The following is a 23529-nucleotide window of genomic DNA, read 5'->3' on the forward strand; positions in this document are numbered from 1 at the left end:
GATTGCACCTTCACGATACATACTCCCGTAACTACTATCCTAAGTTCACTTTGTTGTCACCGACACCTACGACGACGACAATATCGACGGCGGTCGCATAGTCGCGGTCAATGTCTTCGTTTTTTGTCTCAACTGCTGTAGTTGTAATCGTCAGCAGCCACAGGAGGCGGTCACGTTTCGTACACGTGCGCAGTCCGTGATCTACATGGACGACGATCACAGGTAACAATCGGGAGGCCGTTGTTATCGCTCAAACACTTGTATGCGCGCACACGAGCCCAAACAAACGTGTGCGTACCTATAATATTGTAATCGTCATCCCCGCCAAAACTTCCCTGGGGGATCAAAATGACGGTGGCGGGGGAAGCCCATTGTGTGCGCTCCACCGTCTTCGCTATCATTACAATTTTCGTTATCATTATCATCATCATCATCATTATATTATAACCCCAAGCGGCGGAGACGGTGGACGGCTGATAACCGGAACGATTTGTCTACCAAATGTTTGCCACCGCGGCTGATTGCATTCGCGCGCAGCGTTTCAAAGCATTCAAACGATCGACGACAAAGACGAATACGGAGAAGAATATTCGTATACCTGACGATAGATTGCTAGTGGCCTGCACGGGCAACCTGTATCAAATTCTGCTGCAACGACGAGTCGTATAATCCAAAGAAAAAATCGAATGATCTCACGTTAAAATGGGATTCTTCAAAGGTAAGATAGTTTTACACGTATAACGCTTATTATATTATGTATTGCTATATTATACGTTTTTCCACTCACTCGACGTATTGTTCATTTGTTTCTGCCGTATACATATTTAAATATTTTGTGTTAGAGGAGATTTTTGTTTTTTACTGTTTTTGTATACGCTTTTGATTTTAATTCTTACGTACCTATAGACCTAAATATCAATAAGTATATAAAGATAAAGACTTGCACGGTGACTGGTGAGTAGTATCTGTTGGAAATGTTATTATTGGTCTTCAAGTGGACCGTGGACGTATAGTGGAGTAATTAATTTTTAAAGAAGTTTTAGTCTAATATAGTTTTTAAATATTATGTGCCATGCGTGCTTATTATAGTAATAATATGTATTACATAGGTTCCTATCTACAACATACTAATTTTAACTTTTGAATTCACTAAATAATGGGGATAAATAACACGCTTGAAGAGGGAGCTCATTTTTCCTATGCCCGCCGCCATAGGCGCAAATAGCGTTTGAGATTTTGGTGGAGTGGGGCTGAAGCCCTATTATAATAATACTGAACAAACATATAAAAAAATAGGAAATGTTTGGGGGGCTTGGCCCTTAAAGAACCCTTCCCTTATTTGCGTCTATGATGTCCACTCAAGTCTAGAGCCTGATTACGTCAACATATTTTTGAAAACACATTTCGAACCACACTATTCAATGGGTACGTCATACATACTATGATACAATATAGACAAAGACGACTGCATATATCTATACACATATTCCAACTGGTATAAAATATACTTTACAGTTATATATAGTTAGGTCCAATATTCGTTAAACGTACCTATACAATTTTTATTGTTTGTTTTTTAAACATTTTTTTTTTCAATTTGCAAATACCAGATAAATAGGTTGTACGTAAGAATATTACGTTGCTATTAACTTTTGACATTTCCCGCGATCAGCTGTGAAATAGCGATAGACCTTGATACTGTTTTGATACGAAACGTTAGTACACATATTGTTTATGCGCGTGTATTGTACGTATATACCATGTGTGTATCATTTATGTACATATATAATATGCTATAATTTTAGGTCATAAATAATAACAAAGTAATAATTAATACTGTATTATGATATTGTTTTTTTTTAAGTTATGAAAAAAATAATAAAACCGGAACATCAAGTGTTAAGCAATTATAAAATATTTTTATTATGTTTGCTTCAAAACACTTTGTCTTGTAAAGGACTATAATATTATATTATATACCTAGCTTAGATAGCTGATATACCTAATCTTACTACATAGGTACACTAGGTATAATACACATGCACAGACAATATATTTTTATTTTGAGACGTAATTTCAAATGCTTATAATTCACCAAATCATTTAAACTTTAATTATCAAATATATATTTGTTGTTAAATGTTTGGACAAAGCCAAGGAATTTCGATCGATGATATATAGTTTGACCTTAAACGTGTATAACGTGCACAGGTAGAGTTTGTATTTATAAATGATGAATGTATTTTTTTTACTTTCAACCATTAACAACTCATTTACCGCAAAGGTATATATTGTTATATAGGTACATATAAAACACACATTTTATCTACCTGCCTACTGTTCTAATGACATCATTAGAACACAGAATAAGACACAGGTACCTGTGTTTTGGAAATATTATCTGATTACAGTAATAACACAGCTATTCCACTGTAGACTTACGTGCTATAAATTATATTTCATAAACAATTTAAAATTTTTAACGATACCAATCGCGTTGATTTGTGACACATTGAAACGCGGATCGAGTCTATTGCTGCAGGTTTGGATAGTAGGTATAGGTAATAAGTAATAACCATTAACCAATAACCATGTTATATGCATTTTACATTTCAGTAATAATGGTTGTAGCTCTATGAAATTAAAGAGTTCGCGTTAAGATTTAAAAGCCTAAATACTAATTTAAAACATTTAAAAAAGCCCAATTTAAATAATTTATCAATTTATACGTAAACACCATAATATATAAGTAATGATTAACCGGTTATTTCCAAATGTTTAAAATCGTTGACCTTAACTCCTTCCTTGTTTTTTTTATGGACATTTTGAATTACTTAAATAAAACATAACACAACATATTCGAGAGCTATATGTATACTACTTGAAATGCTTGTTTTGATGATTAATATATAATTTAACAGTACAAAATTGTAAACACATAAGTTCATTATTAGCAATTTACAATTCAAGTGATTTGTTATTTTTAAATATCTACATTTTGTTTTGTTTACTTGATACTTCGTATACTACTACTACTTAGTAATATTACTACCTAGTTATCGACATATCTTATTATAATATGTAAATAATCGTATTCATAAATATAGTGGAAAAGTAGTCGTAAATAATGTTTTGTTTCTACGTCTTAAATTCAACAGTATTTGGTTACCATTAGGTAAGCAGGATTATTCGATTCCCCCGCATAATTGAAAAATTCAGATTTTAAAGTTAAATTCAGTAAAATTAAAAGGTAGAAAACAAAAACTATTCAAGTCTACTATATAAACCATTGGTCTTTGGGGTTTGATTAAAAATATCAGTTTCTAATAGGTTCTCTTGGCAAAATCGATAAAAACATAACGATTAATCAATAATCAATAGTGTAGGTATACCTAGGTATATGTATTTCAAAGGATCACAAATAAAAACAATAATAACCTATTCCTAAACGTGTTTTAGAATATCAGGGTTAAAACACTAAACAATTAGCCAACAACTAACAACTATACACCATTGATTATGTATTTGTTTGCTATAAATCAATCACAACGAGACACGTGGAGTTTGATAATATTGTAATTTTTTAATTATTGCAGTACCTACTAACAATAACAATCATTGTCGATAAATATTATTGTATATTAGATTGGTACAGCAGAAGTTTTCCACGAAAACAATACTATTGCAAATAATCACATTTTTTAACACTAGATACACAATGTAATAATATATCATATTGTATTGAAAATACTCCGTGTTTGTATTTAATACAATATAAATTACCGATATATTAATATGTGGCATAATAACTCTATGATAGTATAGGTACTGCGTATTACCGCGTTTATTGTTATTGTAATGAGATCGAAGTTCGTCTGGTAATATCGACATTATTACTTATTAGATAATATAGTTATATACGATATAGTATTATGTATTATACTCGTATGTTATAATTTACAAGTACAATATTATTATGTGGATCATAATTTGTCTATAACGACGGTAAAATATAATAATGATAATAATAATAATAATAATAATAATAATATTATTATTTTATCAGTCTGCAGCAACATGAAATTTGACACAGTGATCTTCTATATTGCGGGGATGAACGTCTTGTCAGAGATTCGTTAATTTATACGCCTTAATTCATGTTTTTGTTTTATACGGAAAATATAGTTTTTCTCTTGAAATATAATAAATTATATACGAAATAATTATTTTGTTTGCGGGGAAAAAAAGGTAATTGATTTGATCGTCGTTGACTGAACGAAACCGCTAACGCGCTGGAATAAATTTTAGTGAATAGAGCTATGAATTTTGAAGTGAAAAGGATACCTTAAAAATCAGTGTTAACCTCGAGCGTTTGTTAAAAATGTTAATTTTAGAAATCTAATTATTGGAAACGCAAATGATTATATTGTCCCCAAAGTTATATGTACATAGTAGATTGTAGGTACCTGCCCGACACGCGTTCAAATAAATAAAATCACATTATAGCTATAATTTTGTGAATTTTTAATAAATGACATAATAATCACTAGCAATGTTCAATCGTTCGAATCGTGATTACAAAGGAACTCTCCCGCACGATATAATATTACAATTTACGGCAGTGCCGCAGTGGTGAGGTACCTATACACTTACACAGTTATACAGACTGTTATATTGTTATATATTATAATCATATTGTAATTTCGTAGTGCTTTGTATATGTATTTATGATCTATTGATTTAGCCACGTTTAGGAATGTTCGTCTTAGGTTTAATTTCATAACAGTATCGATATTTTTCGAAGATCAAAAAAAACAAGCCGAGACAGACTTGACAGAGTAGGTACATTCAAAATCTGCTGCAGATATCATAATTAACCCGTAATTCCCGTCAAATTTTTATATGTAACGCAAAATTTAAACGTCTGTTGTATACCACGATATACGTCGTATAATATATTATCATATTTATTAATTAGTTAATTTTTTTGTTTTAAATATTAATATTTTGTTAATTACTCGTATTACAGATTTCTGGGCCTCACTGGGAAAACTCGTGTGAAGGCCCAAAATGGAGATAACTATTGTTAACACCGCATAAAAGTATCCCTTTTCTACTAAATTAGATAATGACTGACACCCGTTTACACCAAAACAATTTTTATACCAACCATATATTAAAACACATTTAAATTTACTATTTTAGTAGGTATTACTATGGACAAACAAAGTTATTAAAAGTGGAATATTTAATTATGTTGTTTGAGAACAATCAGATAGGTAAACATGTAAGTATACATATACGTATATAACATCAATAAATGTCGATTGATAAAGTTCTATTTAGTTTAAATATGATACAGGCGTATAGCAATTATACACAGCAATCTATACTAATATTATAAATAGGAAAGATTTGATTGTTTGTATTTAATAGGCTCCGAAACTACTGAACCGATTTAAATGAAATTTGGTACATAGATAGTTTAGACACTGAGAAAAAACATAGGCTACTTTTTAATACTAAAAAAGGGCTGTAAGGGACTGAAAGGGGGTGTAAGGGGCTATACTGGTTCGAATTGAAAAATTATTTTTATGTTGGATAGTCCATTCATCGAGGAAGGCTATAGGCTATATAACATCACGCTACGATCAATTAATAGAAGTGCTCACTCAAACAGGGATTTTGAGATTTACGATGGAAATATTTGTTTATAAATGCTTGCTATTGATGGTTATAGGAGAAATAATTAATTGAAATAGTATTTATTTATTATTGGTTGCTATTGGTTAATCGGGCAGATCAGGTACAAGCATGCATCAAATCGAATTTTCACACATTACCTACCAGGGTGGCTGAGTAGCACTTACTGCATTGAGTTACACCAAAAAGGAGTTGAACAATCACAATTTGTTTAAGAGTTGTCATTTTTTAAGGGCCACAAAGTGCGCAGGATCAGCTTAGCCTATATTATATATAAATTAATGTTTGTGTGCAGATTTTTGGAAAGAAGATAGGCTATAATTTAAAAAGGGTTAAATTTGGTTTTTTTATTCGTCGGAATTTAGTACGGTTGGGTTAGGTTAGGATTATGTATTAATTGATTACATTAATCCACCGTATTATATCTAAAGTTTAAATAAACTTGGTATAACTTTGGTACTTTAGAGTTAAATCATACACTTACGTACAAACCGCACTCGGTCCGCGATCTACCGCAGGTAGATTGCCTACTTGATAATACACTGCTGCGAATCAGAATTTTTATTCCAGGCAGCAGAAAAGTTAAGATAAATTTTGAACGCCATACACCAAATATTAAATAACGAATTGAACAAAGTTTGAGTCATATAAATTGGTACATTTAACGGGCAACGAAGTGCACAGGATCAGCTAGTAGTATAATATATTAATATATACCATTATACCTATACAAATAATAATTAGTATTTGTTTTTATGAATTTAAAATCATCTTTGTATAACGTGTCGCTGACAATGCAAAAGGTCACGTGCGTTCAAAAATATATAATGAAATACATTTTTAATAATTGAATAATATAGACTAAAGTTTATATATAATAATATTGTATAAGTTCAATGAAATCGTATCTGACAATATTGTAAATAAAAATTGCCGTATTGGTCATTATTTCTTTTGGTGAAACAAGGAAAGGTATAAAAATCACACTTTTGGAAGAAAATAATAATTATACTTAAATGTAAGTACCAAACTTTTCACGGAATATTATAGGTTCGTCGTTGCGGCGTCCGCCAAATGATCGATTAGTTTTTAACAGACAGAATTTTCGATCGATGCAATTCGTTATCACGATGACGCTATGGATTGCAAAAAAATTAGAATGTGTGGGTATAATATATAATATGAATATAATATACTATAGTATAAGATGGACTGATATTATGTATCAGAATATGTAAATGTGAAGATTGTTCAGTGAAAACAATTTGCCCCTCTCCCTCTCTCCGCGAGTACAACAAATAATTAGAAATGCCGAATACATAGTTATTTTTTTAAGCGGAATTAATTGTAGGATAATTTTTGGCGGACGAGAATGAGGTTACAACCCCTATAAATGAGTGTAGACCATACGTGAATTTTAAGCAACATATCGCACGCCGATTTAATTATTATTATTATTATTATTTTCGAACGCGCGCGCCGGAGTGCCGGACAGAGTATACGTAGCTGCGGTAGGTAGGAACCCCCTCCCACCTGTAATACAATTATTAAACGATCGTGTAGGCTTGTTGGCCGAGTGTCACAGCTGCAGTGGCGTTACAACAAATAATTACGATCATAGATCCGCGAACGAACCCATCGGACGTTATAATATTATATTATTATTGCCATTCACGCGACCAATGTGTTTTAATAATATCATAAATCCGTATCGAAAATCGTATGTGGTGTAATAATAACTAATAATAATGCCTATAAACGAGTGAATCTGATAACACAATAAAATATGATAGTACAAAATGGTAATGATCGAATTTTCCCAACCCACGCAGCATACCGTTAATCGCGCGTACGGTGTGTGCGTATTATAATATTAAGTTGTCTTGGTTCCGATTTACGATAAGAACGCGTTTTACTTAATATATATAACCGGAGCCGTACAACAGACGGACAGTCAACACTCGAACGTTCGCATTGTCTCATCTGCAGTCTGATCAATCAATCGATATAACAATACTACAACATACGTAATAGTAATATAATAATATCATCTCAACAATCGCGTCACAGTCATGGCCAGCCGCCGTGTAAGCATCAACGATTACGACTCCAATGCGCCCAGTAACTTATTCCGGACCAACGGTCAAAGTAAGACACAACTATAATAATAGGTACCTACTACAACAACGATTTGATAATAATAACAACAACAGAATTGAAAATAATACCACACCGATCGTTATTATTATTTCATATTTTAAGAGACTTAGAGGCTTAGAGCGGGCGAGTTAGATTAGGAGGCGCACAAGTGTTATATTATTATGCGATCTTGTTCGTTAAATTCGAATTCGTGTGAAATCGTTTATATAATAATATACATCTAGTAGGTACTTCTCGACAGTTATTATACCTGTATACAATTATTTGTCGTTTGGACGGGTTTGCTCACTACACGCGCGTGTACAATTTAATTTTTTTTTATCGCCACTTGTAAATATTTCAAATCGGCGATAAAATAACTAGCAAATACATAGCACGAATAGGCTTGCCGGGTGATAAGAGGGTCTTATGGTGTGTACAGCGTAATCTGATCACTATTGACGAGGCTCGGACGCTCGCCTATATCCAAAGACGTCACGGTGTGTTTTTTAATTTAATGTTTTCGAGATTGGAGTGAAAAAAAAAAATTTTCAAGAGTCTCCTTTCGTCAAGTTATCCGACGTTTGTTATTTGTTTCACTAGACTAAAATATAATATGGAGGAATAAAAACGAATAAATTACAAAATTGTTTTCGTACGATAAATTGCGCGATCGTTCATGTGTTATTAAACGAAAATACATTTTCAAAACATGCCTATAGTATAAATACCGGTAATTAAAATAATTATTTGTCAGAAACTTGTAGCTATTAATTAACGCTATTTAAAGACATTCGAACTTGAGAACAAATATTGTAAAATATAATCAGCACTAAACTTTTCGCGCGCGTTATGGTTTTCAATTTAAATACAATAGATATATAATGATTTTATACGCGTTGGCTATTATGCCATGACCCATCACTCGTAATATTGTCGCATAATATCATAGTTGGTCAAAAATAATTGTTGTTTTCAAAAGAGCTAAATCGTATATAATATTATAGATTTTTAATAGTTTTTTGTACACACTTCTTGGTCTCACCTATTTTATTGATGTGTATTTTACGGTCATAAATATATTATTCGTAAATTGTTATTTTTTTTCCAAATAATTGTTCAAAAACTATATAACTATATATTTTTTTTTGATTTAATTAAAAAATTTTGTATGATATTATAATAACGCATTTGTTTATTTATTTAATTAATCAAGTGGATAAGTGCAGGTAGTGCTACAATAAAACTAGAAAACCTCGTACTGCGCGTGGTTTAAGTTTCACGTAACAGTTGTATAGCTTATCATATTTTCCGTAATATTCAAATAATTTATTACCTTCTGTTTTAGTAGTCAAGGTTATCAAATTACGTCACAAGCCTTCTTTACACGATAAAAAAAATGATATTAAAATTAATCTCTTTGTGTACTGCTCGGTATGATTTTAAAATAATTGGTTTCAAATGAATTATCAAAAACAGTTAATTGTTATTAATTTAATAATATATTATGGGAGAGGAACATACATTATTTCTATATTTCGATTATTTAATTTTTTATAAGTGATTCATTATGATTTAAAAATCGTAGTCAATATAATATGGCATATAGATACTATTATATTATAGTCATGCAATTAAAATATTAAATGCATATATTTATTAGTTTGAGTGTTTGACTAATATAAATAATTATATTATTATCTACAAAAAGAGCAGTAAATGTATGCTACTTAGTAGTATAATATAGAAGTTCAAATCGATAAAATAATATTAACTTTATAATTATTCATATTGACTACAATATAGGATCATATCTTGAAAAAAATATTTAGTTATTTGTTCGTAACAGTTTTGTTCTGAAGTTAAAAACTAAACATATTCTGTGTTTTATGATATCAACTAAAAATTACAATACCTACATCCTACAAAATATTTTGCATATGTTTTGCTATTAACATTTTAGTCGAACACATTAATTCTAAATGTTAACGGAGTATACCTTCAAATTATTGTTATTTTTTTTAGGTAGGTATTAATAAACTAGGTATATATTATAGGTATAATTTATGAACACAATTTGTGAAACCCATTAGGTATGTAAAAATTGTATAGTAGAACTGGAATTAATACAATTTTACTTTCATATCAATATTAAATAATATTTTGTTATTATAATTTATATCACATTTGAACATAAATGGGAAATCCAACACGAGACCTACGACAAAAGACGTTGGTAGTAAAAAACTATGCGTAATAATATACGATACATTTAACACTGAACAATATTAAGTAAAAAAATATTCTTTATTTCGAAATTTCTTACTTCAAAACTCTATATAAAAGTATAAACAATATAAAGCGTGTGTGTACAATATTCGTTTAACTGTGCTGTACTATACTGCTGGACGGCACATCGTAGATTTTAATTACTCTTTTATTATTCAAATTAGTGGACTGTTATATTTGTTGCCAGTATGTATACCTTGCAATTCGAAGTCATACATACCTACATATATATTATAATAATATATGTATAATTTACGAAGGATGCATGTATATATGCGTAAGAATTCAATTCCACTCTGAACAGCGAGACCAGAGCGCTGTCTTTGAAATGGCTTCATCACAATTTCGATTATAAGAAAAAAAAATAAATATCCATTTGACAGGATAAAACAGGGATAAAAAAGCAATGCAATTTCACTCTGTTTTTGTTCGTTTAACTTAAAAGGTGTTTCTCGCCCGATAGATTTTCCTAAAACTAAGTTCAGAAAATTTATTTCTTATACGCAGACTTATCCGGCATGGGAAACAAAAAGAGAGAGATCAACGCGCCTCTCATCGTAGTTTCCAATCGACTTCCATTTGTGTTGGGTAAAAATGCAGACGGAGAATTAGTGCGGAAACAAAGGTAAGAAATACATTTCGTTATGAGTTACTGCGGTGTCTAAAACAAGTGGAATTACCATAATATATATTATTGTACACTATAATAATCAAACAATACCTATAGTAGGTATATTATTTGTTATTACATTTTCATATTTTCGTATTTTTTACTACTTTTTCGTGATGAGTTACAAATTATAACATTTAAAAATTTTCAATAACTCTTACCAATGTTCAAACAAATGCAACAATAAGCTTCCCAATTGATCCACTCAGATGTATTAAAACAGTATATACCAGCAGGTATTATATACAATTAAAAGTTTCGATGGTTTCATGCGAGATTCTTTGAATTTAAAAATTGGTTAAAATATTTAAGTTTTTCCAATTTTATTTTAAGAAACATTTATAATAAGTGAACGAAATAACGAATATTCGTACAATTTATAACAATCTATTGTTTATGTATAAATATTTAAAACATTGAGTATTACACCTATTATAATATATTCTATAAGTCAATATTTGATTTAATTGTATAATTTATAGCGCGGGTGGTCTTGTAACAGCCGTCGCTCCAGTTGTTGTCGAATGTAAAGGCACATGGATTGGGTGGTCTGGTTCGTTCGATTTAAAACCCAATGATCCAATTCCGGAATCCGATCCGGAAGACAAAGCTCCTACTGCTGGACTCAAATCTAATCAAGTAAGATCATTATGATATACATTATAAATTATAAGCAACGATATTGATACATAGGTATTTCCAAAGTAATTTTCCAAACGTGTTCACTTCCTTTTTTCTTTAATAATGCTGTTATTCAAAATCTGATTTTTGAAATTTAAAAATATACTTAAAAACCACGTTTTAAATTCTTGCGTTTGTTTGTACTAAGTAATTAGTGTAGTAAGTAAGCTAGTTCAAATTGTTAAAATAAAATATCTTAAAATATTATCTAGTTATTAAAATATATTATAAATTATAATAAACAAATTGGTTAGGTTACAAGAACACAATATATCGTTATCATTAATGATAGTTACCTACCTACTGGCCGCGTTGACGCGTTATATTGGGTTTTAATAATCTTATTTTAAAATATAAACGCTGAAGTAAGTAGATTTGTATATTAACTATGCGTATACTGTGTAATTATTAGTAATAAAATTGACATTGATAATGGTGCCTTTGTAATGTGATATACAAAATATCATACGTACTTACCTTAAATAATTATGCATAATATGTACAATATAATTATTACATAATATTATGTAGTATGTACATAGATTAATTATTCTAAAACAATATATGCAGAAATACGCTGTAATACAATTTGTATAACAATAAAACTATTATTATTATATAAAACGTTGTGTTTTTCTGCCGCTACAGATGATGAGAAATAACCATGTCCCTACATTAATTAATACTAACACAACAGCCACCAATTAATTATGGAATATTGACAACAAAATTGATTAAATCTATTCTGTGTATTGAATAACAATAATATTACCTATGTGTATTTTATATTTTATGAGTTTATAACTACTTGTAATTTGTTCATAATATTTAAAAGTACAATAACCTTCTATAAAAATTAAAATTACATTAATATATGATTTTCGAACACCAAATGTAAAAATGTATATCATACTATAATTTTAAATAAATGTCAAACATAAAAAATTATCTGGATAAATTAATATGGATAACTGAAGTTTTCAACTAAAACAAATAAAAATATGACCAGTAGAAATTTATCTTGATAAGATAATAGATAGTGAAATTTTCATCTAGATCAGTTGCAACACTATTATAGTCCTGGACTATACAGTTGTTCGCACGTTCGTGAAGTTGGCCCACCTAAGTACTTCAATTTTTTTTAAAGCTATGCCATTATTTTGCAAGTTATTTGCAAGTATTTGCAAGTCTATTTTTAGAATTTGCAAGTCCAAACTTTCACCGTGAATCCAAAAACTGAAAAGGTGGGCCAACTTCACGTAGCCCACCCATTTTGACCGAGAACTTCAAAATCGGTATCAAACGAAAGCTAATGATTAGCAAGTATCTGAAAGCCCCTTTTTGAAATTTGCAAGTCCATCAGGCGGCCGCTATAAACTTTTGAACTTGTGAAGTTGGCCCACCTACTTTGTCCTAGAACTTCAAAATCAGCACCAAATGAAAGCTACTGATTAGCCAGAATTTGCAAGTCTGGTTTTAGAATTTGCAAGTCCATCAGGTGACCACTATAAACTTTTGAACTTGTGAAGTTGGCCCAACTACTTTGACCTAGAACTTTGAAATCAGCATCAAACGAAAGCTTATGATTAGCAAGAATTTGCAAGTCTGGTTTTAGAATTTGCAAGTCACCCGGGCGGCCAGTAAGAGCTTTCAAAGTTTAGAAGTTGGCCCACCCAAGTTGTCCCAGAACTTCAAAATAAGTATCAAACGAAAGCTAATGATTAGCAAGTATTTGCAAGTCTACTTTTAGAATTTGCAAGTAACTCGGGCGGCCAGTAAGAGCTGTCAAAGTTACGAAGTTAGCCCACCCAAATCGACCTAAAACTTTGAAAATGGTACCGAACAATAGCTTTTCATTTGCAAGTATTTGCAAGTCCAGTTTTACCTGAAACTTCAAAGTGGGTAGGTATCAAACGAAAGGTAATTATTATAACAAACATTTGCAACTTTGCAAGTCACTATGGCGGCCGCCATTAGCTTTTGAAGCTGGGAATTTTGAACCAGCATATGTCCTACCATTTTGGACTTATGATATTATAAACTAACATGAATTATAACGTTTATGTTTTGTAATTTTTATTCAAGTTTATATATTTATAATTATTTTGTTGTACATGCAAAATATACACTATTTTTTGTTTCCAAACTTCTAAACGAATGCATTTAAGGTTGGTCCACAATATTTTTTTTGTTCTTTGAGAAACAGTGAATGTACCTACTTATAAAGAATACTTTATATCATAATGTACACCATAGGCGTACACCATAGCCTCAATTTATTTCTGATCGAGCCTGGAACAATCATAGTGCCATACTGCCCTAATACTTCAACAGTGCTTTAATTTTTTGAAGACACATCAACATACAATCATACATTCAAATTGTAAACGAATAACTGTGTTATTGATATCGATAAAAATAAAAAAACTAATTTGAATAAAAAATTTAAAATGAATGAAAAAAATCTAAATCTAATTAAAAAACCGTCCAAATGCGAGTCGGACTCGCGCTCAAAGGGTTCCGTACCATCATCAGCTATAAACATGTTGGCAACACTGCTTATATTATATTATATTCTAGGATTTTTAGTATTAATTGTTGTAAAAGCGGCAACAGAAATACATAATCGGTGAAAATTTCAACTTTCTGACTTCCATGGTTCATGAGATACAGCCTGGTGATAGACGGACGGATAGCGGAGCCTTAGTAATATAAGGACCCGCTTTACCGTACGGAATCCTAAAAGGATAGTTGAATAAAATAAATCTACATTTATTAAAAAAAAATCTATATTAAGTAAAATGTAATATAATATTAATTTAAATAAAAAAATAAATATTAAATAAATAGTAAATAAATATTGAATCCATTGTATATACAACATACATTAATATACCTAAGCTATGTTATGTTCAATATGCATAAGCTACACTGTAGGTTAAACTCCTATGGTACACTGTAAGTTACAACATACAGACATAACGGAATGTACCTAAAGACTAAACGATTAAAACTGCAGATTTGGTTCCAAAAATCAAAACAGCGAGGAGTGTCGTACAAATCAATACAAACGTGGTACAAGGAATGGTATAATAATATTTTTTAAAGCCTTAATTAGGGGTTATAAGATATGAATCCCTGAGTAACTTCTAAATTGTAAAAGCGAGCCACAAGCATATTTTAAAATTATTAGCTTTATTTGATAACCAATTATAAAATTCTCGATCGAAACAGTTGGCCCAAAATTCCCAGCTTCAAAAGCTAATGGCGGCCGCCATAGTGACTTGCAAAGTTGCAAATGATTGTTATAATAATTACCTTTCGTTTGATACCTACCCACTTTGAAGTTTCAGGTCTTTGAGAAACAGCGAGACTACTTATAAGGAGTACTTTATACCGTAGGCGTACACAGCCTTAAATTTATGGTCAAACAATAATAGTGCCATACTGCCATAACACTTCGACAGTGCTTTCATTTTTTTTCAACACATCAACATATAATCAATCATACATTAAAAAACGAATAAAATATGTGTTATTGATACCGATAAAAATAAAAAACTAGTTTGAATAAAAAATGGCAACAGTAAAACTTCAAAAGTAAGAAACCACTTCTAGCGACCACCTTAATGACTTGCAAATTCTAAAACTGGACTTGCAAATACTTGCAAATGAAAAGCTATTGTTCGGTACCATTTTCAAAGTTTTAGGTCGATTTGGGTGGGCTAACTTCGTAACTTTGACAGCTCTTACTGGCCGCCCGAGTTACTTGCAAATTCTAAAAGTAGACTTGCAAATACTTGCTAATCATTAGCTTTCGTTTGATACTTATTTTGAAGTTCTGGGACAACTTGGGTGGGCCAACTTCCAAACTTTGAAAGCTCTTAGTGGCCACCCGAGTGACTTGCAAATTCTAAAAACGAACTTGCAAATACTTGCTATTTATTAGCTTTCGTTTGATACTTATTTTGAAGTTCTGGGACAACTTGGGTGGGCCAACTTCTAAACTTTGAAAGCTCTTACTGGCCGCCCGGGTGACTTGCAAATTCTAAAACCAGACTTGCAAATTCTTGCTAATCATAAGCTTTCGTTTGATGCTGATTTCAAAGTTCTAGGTCAAAGTAGTTGGGCCAACTTCACAAGTTCAAAAGTTTATAGTGGTCACCTGATGGACTTGCAAATTCTAAAACCAGACTTGCAAATTCTGGCTAATCAGTAGCTTTCATTTGGTGCTGATTTTGAAGTTCTAGGACAAAGTAGGTGGGCCAACTTCACAAGTTCAAAAGTTTATAGCGGCCGCCTGATGGACTTGCAAATTTCAAAAAGGGGCTTTCAGATACTTGCTAATCATTAGCTTTCGTTTGATACCGATTTTGAAGTTCTCGGTCAAAATGGGTGGGCTACGTGAAGTTGGCCCACCTTTTCAGTTTTTGGATTCACGGTGAAAGTTTGGACTTGCAAATTCTAAAAATAGACTTGCAAATACTTGCAAATAACTTGCAAAATAATGGCATAGCTTTAAAAAAAATTGAAGTACTTAGGTGGGCCAACTTCACGAACGTGTTGTTCGCACGTTCATCATAACTCGCGTACTGTATTGTGTAACTTCTAACGAGTTTTTATAGGTAATGAATAATATAAAGTAATATTTTATTGTCACAGATTATTCCGGTACACTTAGATAAAACGGAAATTGAAGAATTCTACAACGGTTGTTGTAATGGCACGTTTTGGCCCTTATTTCACTCGATGCCCGACCGTGCGAATTTCGTTTCTAGGGACTGGAAAGTAATGATTTATCAACATAATTGAGCGTGTACGTCGACAGATGGTAATTTCATTTAATTTTTTTTATTATGTATCACGTTAGACGTACTGCAAAGTTAACGACAAGTTTGCTGATTGCACGCTGGACGCGCTGCGGGATGCTATAAAAACCCTAGACGACGCTGGAGATCACCACACGGCCCCCCTGGTTTGGATTCACGATTATCAGTTACTGACGACCGCGACCAAAATCCGTCAGGTGTGCGAAGCTGAAAACCTCAGGTGTAAGCTGGGATTCTTCTTGCACATACCGTTCCCGTCGTGGGACATTATGAGGTTGTTGCCTTGGGACGACCAAGTTCTCCAGGGAATGTTGGGTAAGTAAACATAATCTATATCAGTGGTATTCAACTGATGAGCCGTAACACAAAAGAAATATAATACAAAATAAAAAAGGTGGGTAAGTGGATGTCGCTCTGCTGTACAGTATGTTACAAGTGGGTCACTGTAATGGATGGTGTTAAATTTGAATTCAATGATATAATATCATTGTATGAGAAAAACGATTCTGAGCGAAAACGGTCAGTCAGCCTATGATATTACCAAGTATATTTGATAAATACCTATTTCAATAGTTTAAATGATAATGTTTTGACTTCCGTTTGGGATGATGAATGTACCTAAAAGGTTTTTTATGATGTTCTATATAGGTACTTAGCTTAGGAATTACGATGCTCACCGCGTACGGTGATAACTAACGATAACTAATGTATAATATGAATAATAATACATTTTACGTGGACTACACAATTTTTTTACGACGTGTTTTAAGAATTAAAATTTAGACTTTTCCTTCGATATTTTATATATACTATCATAATATTATAATATCCGAAACAATTTCATTAACCCCATAATTCCGGCTAATAGTGCGCACCGTCAAGATACGTATGAATAATAATTTAATATAATACAATAGATGTACCTACATATTATAATAAAATGGCGTACAGACATACTCAATACGTATCTACAACATATTATTATATATAAATAATTATAATACATGACATACTACTTACAGCTTACGATTTCACCGCCTTCCACATCGAGGACTACTGCTTGAATTTTATTGACTGCTGCTGTCGGCGGCTTGGGTGCCGCGTGGACCGGACCAACATGCTGGTGGAGCTGGCCGGACGGACCATACAAGTGAAGGCGCTGCCGATTGGCATACCGTTCGACCGTTTCGTGCAATTGTCGGAGAAGGCGCCGGCGTTCCTGAACCTGTCGGAAGATGTCAAGGTGATACTGGGCGTGGACAGGCTGGACTACACCAAGGGTCTGGTGCACCGGATCCTGGCGTTCGAAAAATTCCTGGACAAGTACCCGGAACACCGGGAGAAAGTGGTGCTGCTGCAAATCTCGGTGCCATCCAGGACGGACGTCAAGGAGTACAAGCAACTCAAGGACGAGACCGAGCTGCTGATCGGCCGCATAAATGGAAGGTTCTCGATGCCCAACTGGTCGCCGATCCGGTACATCTACGGGTGCCTGAGCCAGGAGCAGCTGGCCGCCCTGTACCGGGACTGCGCGGTGGCGTTGGTGACGCCGCTCCGGGACGGCATGAACCTGGTTGCCAAGGAGTTCGTGGCGTGCCAGATCCGGACGCCGGGCGTGTTGATCCTGTCGCCGTTCGCCGGCGCCGGTGGCACCATGCACGAGGCGCTGCTGGTCAACCCGTATGAGCTGGACGAGATGGCCAACGTGCTGCATCGAGCCCTGCGGATGCCGCTTGATGAGCGCGAACTGCGCATGACACAGCTCAGGCATCGCGAACAGCTGCTGGACGTCAACTACTGGATGACGTCGTTCTTCTCGTCGATGGGCGCACTCGGAGACGGAGGCGGTGACGGCAATGCGAACGGCGGTACCAGCGGGTGCAGCCTGCCATCCAAGAGCATGCAACTGCAGCTGGACGATTTCGACATGTACCTGAGCAACCACATCGCGGGCGCTGGCAAGCTAAGCCTGATCTTGGACTACGACGGCACGCTCACGCACCTCACGTCACACCCCGACCTGGCCGTTATGTCCGAGGAGACGGTCAAGGTGCTGCAGCGGCTCAGTCGAATGCCGGATGTGAACATCGCCATCATATCCGGCCGGACGCTGGACAACGTCAAGTCGATGGTAGGCATCGAGAACGTGACGTACGCGGGCAGCCACGGTATCGAGATCCTGCACCCGGACGGCACCAACTTCGTGCACCCGGTGCCCAGACAGTACGAGCAAAAGGTGGCCGAGCTGCAGAAGGTGCTCGCGGACGAGGTGTGCGGCGACGGTGCTTGGGTGGAGAACAAGGGCGTGATGCTGACGTACCACTACCGGGAGGTGCCGGTCGCCCTACGCGAACACCTGGAGCGCCGAGCAGTCGAGATATTCGAAGCAGCCGGGTTCGAGCCACACCGTGGGTTCCTGGCCATCGAGGGCAAGCCACCCGTCACGTGGGACCAGGGCCGCGCGTCCATTTACATACTGCGTACCACGTACGGCGTCGACTGGTCCGAGCGGGTGCGCGTCGTGTACGCTGGCAACGAGGACGCCATGCTGTCGCTGCAGGGCATAGCGTGCACGTTCCGCGTCGACCCGTCGCCGATGGTCCAGACGGCCGCAGACTTCCGGCTGTCCGGTCCCGACGCCGTGCTCACCATGCTCAAGTGGGTGGAGAAGGAGATGCACAAACGGCTGCCGACGCTCGGCGGCCGAACGGTCAGCAACAGCCGGGTGCAGAACGCGGCGCTGGCGCACAGCATTCGTTCGCAGATGAGCATCGACCAGAAGGAAGAGGAAAAGGAGAAGATGATCCTGCTGGCCCGGAGGTCTAAGCTCACCACCACTTGAGCGGCCGTTCGAAAGGACTATAGTGCGCTGCACGCAACACCGCCGCGTTACGACATTTCAATTGATGTATCATAACTGTTGTACTCGGCGGCATGACTGCGCGTCATACGCGTCTTAATAATATTACCTATTAAATGGTTGGGCACCTATGCCAAGAACGCCATGTTTTTTTTAATGAGGATCGTTTTTTAGATTCTATAGATTTAGGAATATATGTGTATTTTAATAATTGTTTGACTATTTGTTTTATTTTGTTATATATGTAATGTTTTTATTATATTAAATATGATTATATTATTGTTTGTGAACGACATGCCGGTTAAACACGCGATAATAATATAATATTTACAGCTAGATATAGTGATTATGATTTACATGTGAACATTATATTATATTATACGGTACACCGTTGTTGTGCATAATAATTATTGTCGACTTAAAAAAATTTTTAATTCTTCCGGAATATATATCTAGCTGGAGTGATGTTGATTTGAACCGGTTATTGTTGTGCGTTGACGTTCCTCATCGTGTTGACCAAACCCGCTGGAATGGCGCCGTGTCCGTACTTCTCGTAGGCCGAGTTCAAAACTTGCAAGATCGGTTTGACGTACTCGATGGATCTGTAAATAAAAATAAAATACTAATATAGTACATGTAAATATATGTTTGTTTTCTCCGTACCGCGCGTAAGTTGTCCGCCAAATTTTCAAAATTAATTTTCAGTTTTGTTGTCGATATCAAATACGTTTAAATTAGCTTAATTAGGTACGGGGTTTACTATACTGGCACGAACTTTTTACAAAGTATTTAAGAGATTTTCAATAGCCAAGTAGTGAAAATAAATAAAAATTACTGGACGCGTGTTATCTGGTTTTTCGTGCCTAATCAGTCAAATACGCCGCGGGTCTTTTCTTTAAAGGTCAAAAGTGCTCGTATTTTTTAGGAGAAAATATACAATTTATATCATGCACATAATAAGTAGGTATATGTGGGTTAATAAAAAAATAAAAAATAGAACACAAGTTGATGACACTTTCAATTTGATATGTTCTTGTGTATTTGTATTTTATGGTTTTTTTTTTCAATGTAATAAATCTCTGAACTGTCTGTACTCTTAAATGCACTGTAGGTAATGTTTGGGCAAGTTAGCGAACGAAAATTGCTATTTGGCTGCATGCGCAATTACAGTAAAGTTTATTCTATATAGGTATAGCAGGTTTCACGATTGAATATAAAATACGTAATTGTATTGAATTGCAACGCGTCATAGTGTCCGAGTGACTCGCATTAAAATAAGAAAAAAAACAGAGAGATTTTGCTAAATCAAATTTGCGTGGTGAACAGTAGGTATAGTCGAGTTTGAAATAAAGAACGATTGTATACCGTGAAAATGAGTATAGGTCCCTCTGTCATGCTTCTATGGGAATAATAAAACATTAGAAAAACGGAAGCGAAGGGCTCACCTCTTGTTGTAAGTCGGTGGGAACGATTGGTACGCGTCTGCGCTGTACCCGGTTGCCGCTGGTGGGACTTCGCAGGTGCTGAATATCTGGCAAAGTCTGTAGCCGAACAACGGGCTGACGATCGCCGAAATAGCTAGCAACACGACGACTCCGATCACGACCACTCCGCCCGTCGCTAGAGCCGCGCCATAGCTGTTCGGGATTAATGACCAATTTTCATCTGAAAGAAATTGTTACTTAAAAAGCACCTCAGTCACGGTTTCCGCTCACGCGTTTGTTTTAAATAGTTGTATAATAGTTGTATTATTATATTGCGTTTCCGAGACGGTAATGTTCTACGTAAATAACATATAATGTAGTGGTATGGCGATTATACTACATGATATTATTTTAGATCACCAAGTATAATATGATCTGATTTCGAGTAAATTTTTTTAGTTAAACACAAAAATATTTTTTTAACTAAAAAACCACCCCAACGATCAGTATTGTTTGTACCTGCCGATAGGTATATTCTGCAAAAGTCATCACGCATATTTCTATTATAAATTCAGAATAGCTATTGTAGCTGTTTAATTTAAATTTAATGATATTTGTTAGCAGGCACCTAAGTCACGTATTTGAGCAAAATATTTTTATGATTTATTATAATCTTATGATACGCATACAACATGCGTAAAAAAACGTGTGTAAAAAAACCAATTAGTTAATTATGTGAGTTTGTATAAAATTATTTTGATTCATAATATATTAAAATGTACCCATGATTATAGGTTAGGTTAAGACATACGTATTATAGGTACCTATATTAATATTTTTTAAAACGTAAATTTTGTGCATTTTTAACTTTTCTGAAGAAACATTATATTTTTTAATTTGTAGATTTATTTATTTGATTGTTAGTTTTACAAATTTATTATAATTTCGAAATAGGTGCTGTAAAATATTTTAATTAGTAAAAAGGGACAAACGTGCTGAATTGTTTTAGATATTAATAGAAAAACTAATAAAAAACAACCTTTTTCTTGATATTTAATATTTAATCGAAATTGTGATGATTGATTAGTTTTTTGCGTCTACTGTAATGTTGTTCATATTATACATATTTAAAGAAATGTTTGCTATATTATATTATAAACCGTTTAGTGACGAATCGTTTAACTATATCGTCCACACTGTTATTAAACGCTTTAATCGTCAAATTAAAACGCTTAAAATATAGATTTATAAAATAAAGATATCGAGTAAATGCAAAATGTAATTATCACTGAAACTATGCTTACTATTATCGTTCGAAATGGTAGCTTTCGTAACGGCCGTAGCTCGGTCGATGGCTGCGGATACTGTTGCCGGGACGCTGTCTTTGGTTTCGTCGGCAAGAGCGTGGAGGGCCAAAGCTGCCAAGACACCGAATACTGCGTAGAATTTCATGGTCGTTGAATATTATTTTCGATGGAGATTTATCTGTAAAAAAGTAAGAAAAAATATAGTTGTACAATATGATATAATTATATTATGATATCAATCAAATAACATGAGAGTGTATTTACAACGTGGTACAACTATTAGGTAGGTACGTGTCAAAAAACAAAAATATTCAAATTTGATTTAGATTTAACGCATCGTAGACGCATTATTATGACTAATAATAATATGTTGAGCTTTAAAAAAACGAAATTTTAAGATGACATGGCTATCCCGGGCGAGACGAATATTATGATATTCCATAATTTTTTTTTGGTATTGTATTCCGGAATCGTTATGAATTTACGATAATAGATACCTTCTATATTTATATAACCAGATCATTAACTAGAATACTAAATAGCAAATCGATACATTCAATAATATTGTAGGGTAGGTAGAACGCGTACGATACCACAATATTTATTCGTATAAAATAGCTAGAACAATATTAGAACTACAGAAATTTACAAGAAGATAATATGAAATGTAGAATGTTATATTCATTAATTGCGTAGGCCCATATAAAAACATAAACTGAATCTGAGAACGAACGACCGCCAGAGTGTCCACTGTTACAAAGTTGAGTATTTTCCATAAAAACAAGAAAGGTTAATGAAATATCGAATTAACTATCATATTATTATTGTTTTATTGAGACGAATAGAAATTATGATATAATATTATAGGTAGAATTCGTATGGTAAAATATAATTAATTTACGTTGTGAAAATGTGTGACAATATATACCTAGCGCTTAGGTGTAGCTTTAAGTGGGTATATTGTATTTATCGCTGATACGCAGTTATATATTATAATATTATAAACGAGTACAGAGTTACAACTAAGAAAAAAAAACATAAAACGACGACAGTATAATATAATATGGTAGTGAAAAAAAATGAACAGTATAAAAAAAATGTGATATTTACCTCGAGTATACTTCTGTTACAGCTGTAGTGTCGTCTTGAAAGCCGGGCAACTCAGTGGTGCTCTTGGGGTGGCGAAGTAGCCCTTATATACGCTTGCTGTCGATGGCCGCCTCCGCCGTCGCATACACATCCGGGTAGGGTAGTTTACGAAAGAGCTGGTACGACACGACAATAGAAGATGTGCGGGTGGTGGTGGGTAGTATTATTATCTCCATTGGAATCATGTACGACAAGGGGATTTGCGGCGGCAAATCCATTAGGACCGTCTGTCGCGACACATAATAATAATAATATTATAGATATCGTATTCGTACGTTTTTTTTATGTGACGCGAACGAACGGGGAAAAACAATCAAAAAGTATCCACATTGTATATTATATAGATTCATCGGTACATGTATATGTCTTCGTCTTGTGAATTTAATACATTCATCACTATACGCTGAGAATCTAAAAAAGTATATAATGACGTTGCTATGGTAACCTAATTATGTTAATCATCGGTTGCTAACGGCAA

The 23529-nt window shown here is 34.1% G+C and overlaps 2 protein-coding genes across 3 annotated transcripts; one reads left to right on the top strand and one right to left on the bottom strand.

The window, feature by feature from the left end:
- The first annotated feature begins 462 nt into the window (after positions 1-462).
- Positions 463-19582, top strand: LOC132946509 (uncharacterized). Of its 2 annotated transcripts, none has more exons than XM_061016546.1 (6): positions 463-718; positions 10639-10756; positions 11284-11440; positions 16145-16270; positions 16353-16626; positions 17334-19582. In XM_061016546.1, the coding sequence occupies exons 1-6, from the start codon at positions 703-705 to the stop codon at positions 19151-19153; spliced, it is 2511 nt and encodes an 836-aa protein (XP_060872529.1). In that variant the 5' UTR covers positions 463-702; the 3' UTR covers positions 19154-19582. The 2 variants fall into 2 exon arrangements, with proteins under 2 accessions (XP_060872529.1, XP_060872528.1); XM_061016545.1 differs by lacking the exon at positions 463-718 and adding an exon at positions 7317-7851.
- Positions 19383-23167, bottom strand: LOC132946511 (uncharacterized). The gene is made up of 4 exons (XM_061016550.1): positions 23013-23167; positions 21900-22080; positions 20617-20836; positions 19383-19773 (listed from the first exon to the last, which is right to left on the bottom strand). The coding sequence occupies exons 2-4, from the start codon at positions 22045-22047 to the stop codon at positions 19653-19655; spliced, it is 489 nt and encodes a 162-aa protein (XP_060872533.1). The 5' UTR covers positions 22048-22080; positions 23013-23167; the 3' UTR covers positions 19383-19652.
- Positions 23168-23529: the final 362 nt, after the last annotated feature.

This window comes from Metopolophium dirhodum, chromosome 6 (genome assembly GCF_019925205.1).
Source record: "Metopolophium dirhodum isolate CAU chromosome 6, ASM1992520v1, whole genome shotgun sequence".
Taxonomy (NCBI): domain Eukaryota; kingdom Metazoa; phylum Arthropoda; class Insecta; order Hemiptera; family Aphididae; genus Metopolophium; species Metopolophium dirhodum.

Excerpts from the sequence above, each read along its gene's own strand:
- LOC132946509 (XM_061016545.1), top strand. The coding sequence starts at position 7,776 with ATGGCCAGCCGCCGTGTAAGCATCAACGATTACGACTCCAATGCGCCC. Across the intron at positions 11,441-16,144 it reads CTGGACTCAAATCTAATCAA|ATTATTCCGGTACACTTAGA; the intron begins GTAAGATCATTA and ends TTATTGTCACAG. Across the intron at positions 16,627-17,333 it reads AGTTCTCCAGGGAATGTTGG|CTTACGATTTCACCGCCTTC; the intron begins GTAAGTAAACAT and ends TACTACTTACAG.
- LOC132946511 (XM_061016550.1), bottom strand. The coding sequence starts at position 22,047 with ATGAAATTCTACGCAGTATTCGGTGTCTTGGCAGCTTTGGCCCTCCAC. Across the intron at positions 20,837-21,899 it reads TACCATTTCGAACGATAATA|ATGAAAATTGGTCATTAATC; the intron begins GTAAGCATAGTT and ends AATTTCTTTCAG. Across the intron at positions 19,774-20,616 it reads CCACCGACTTACAACAAGAG|ATCCATCGAGTACGTCAAAC; the intron begins GTGAGCCCTTCG and ends TTTTATTTACAG.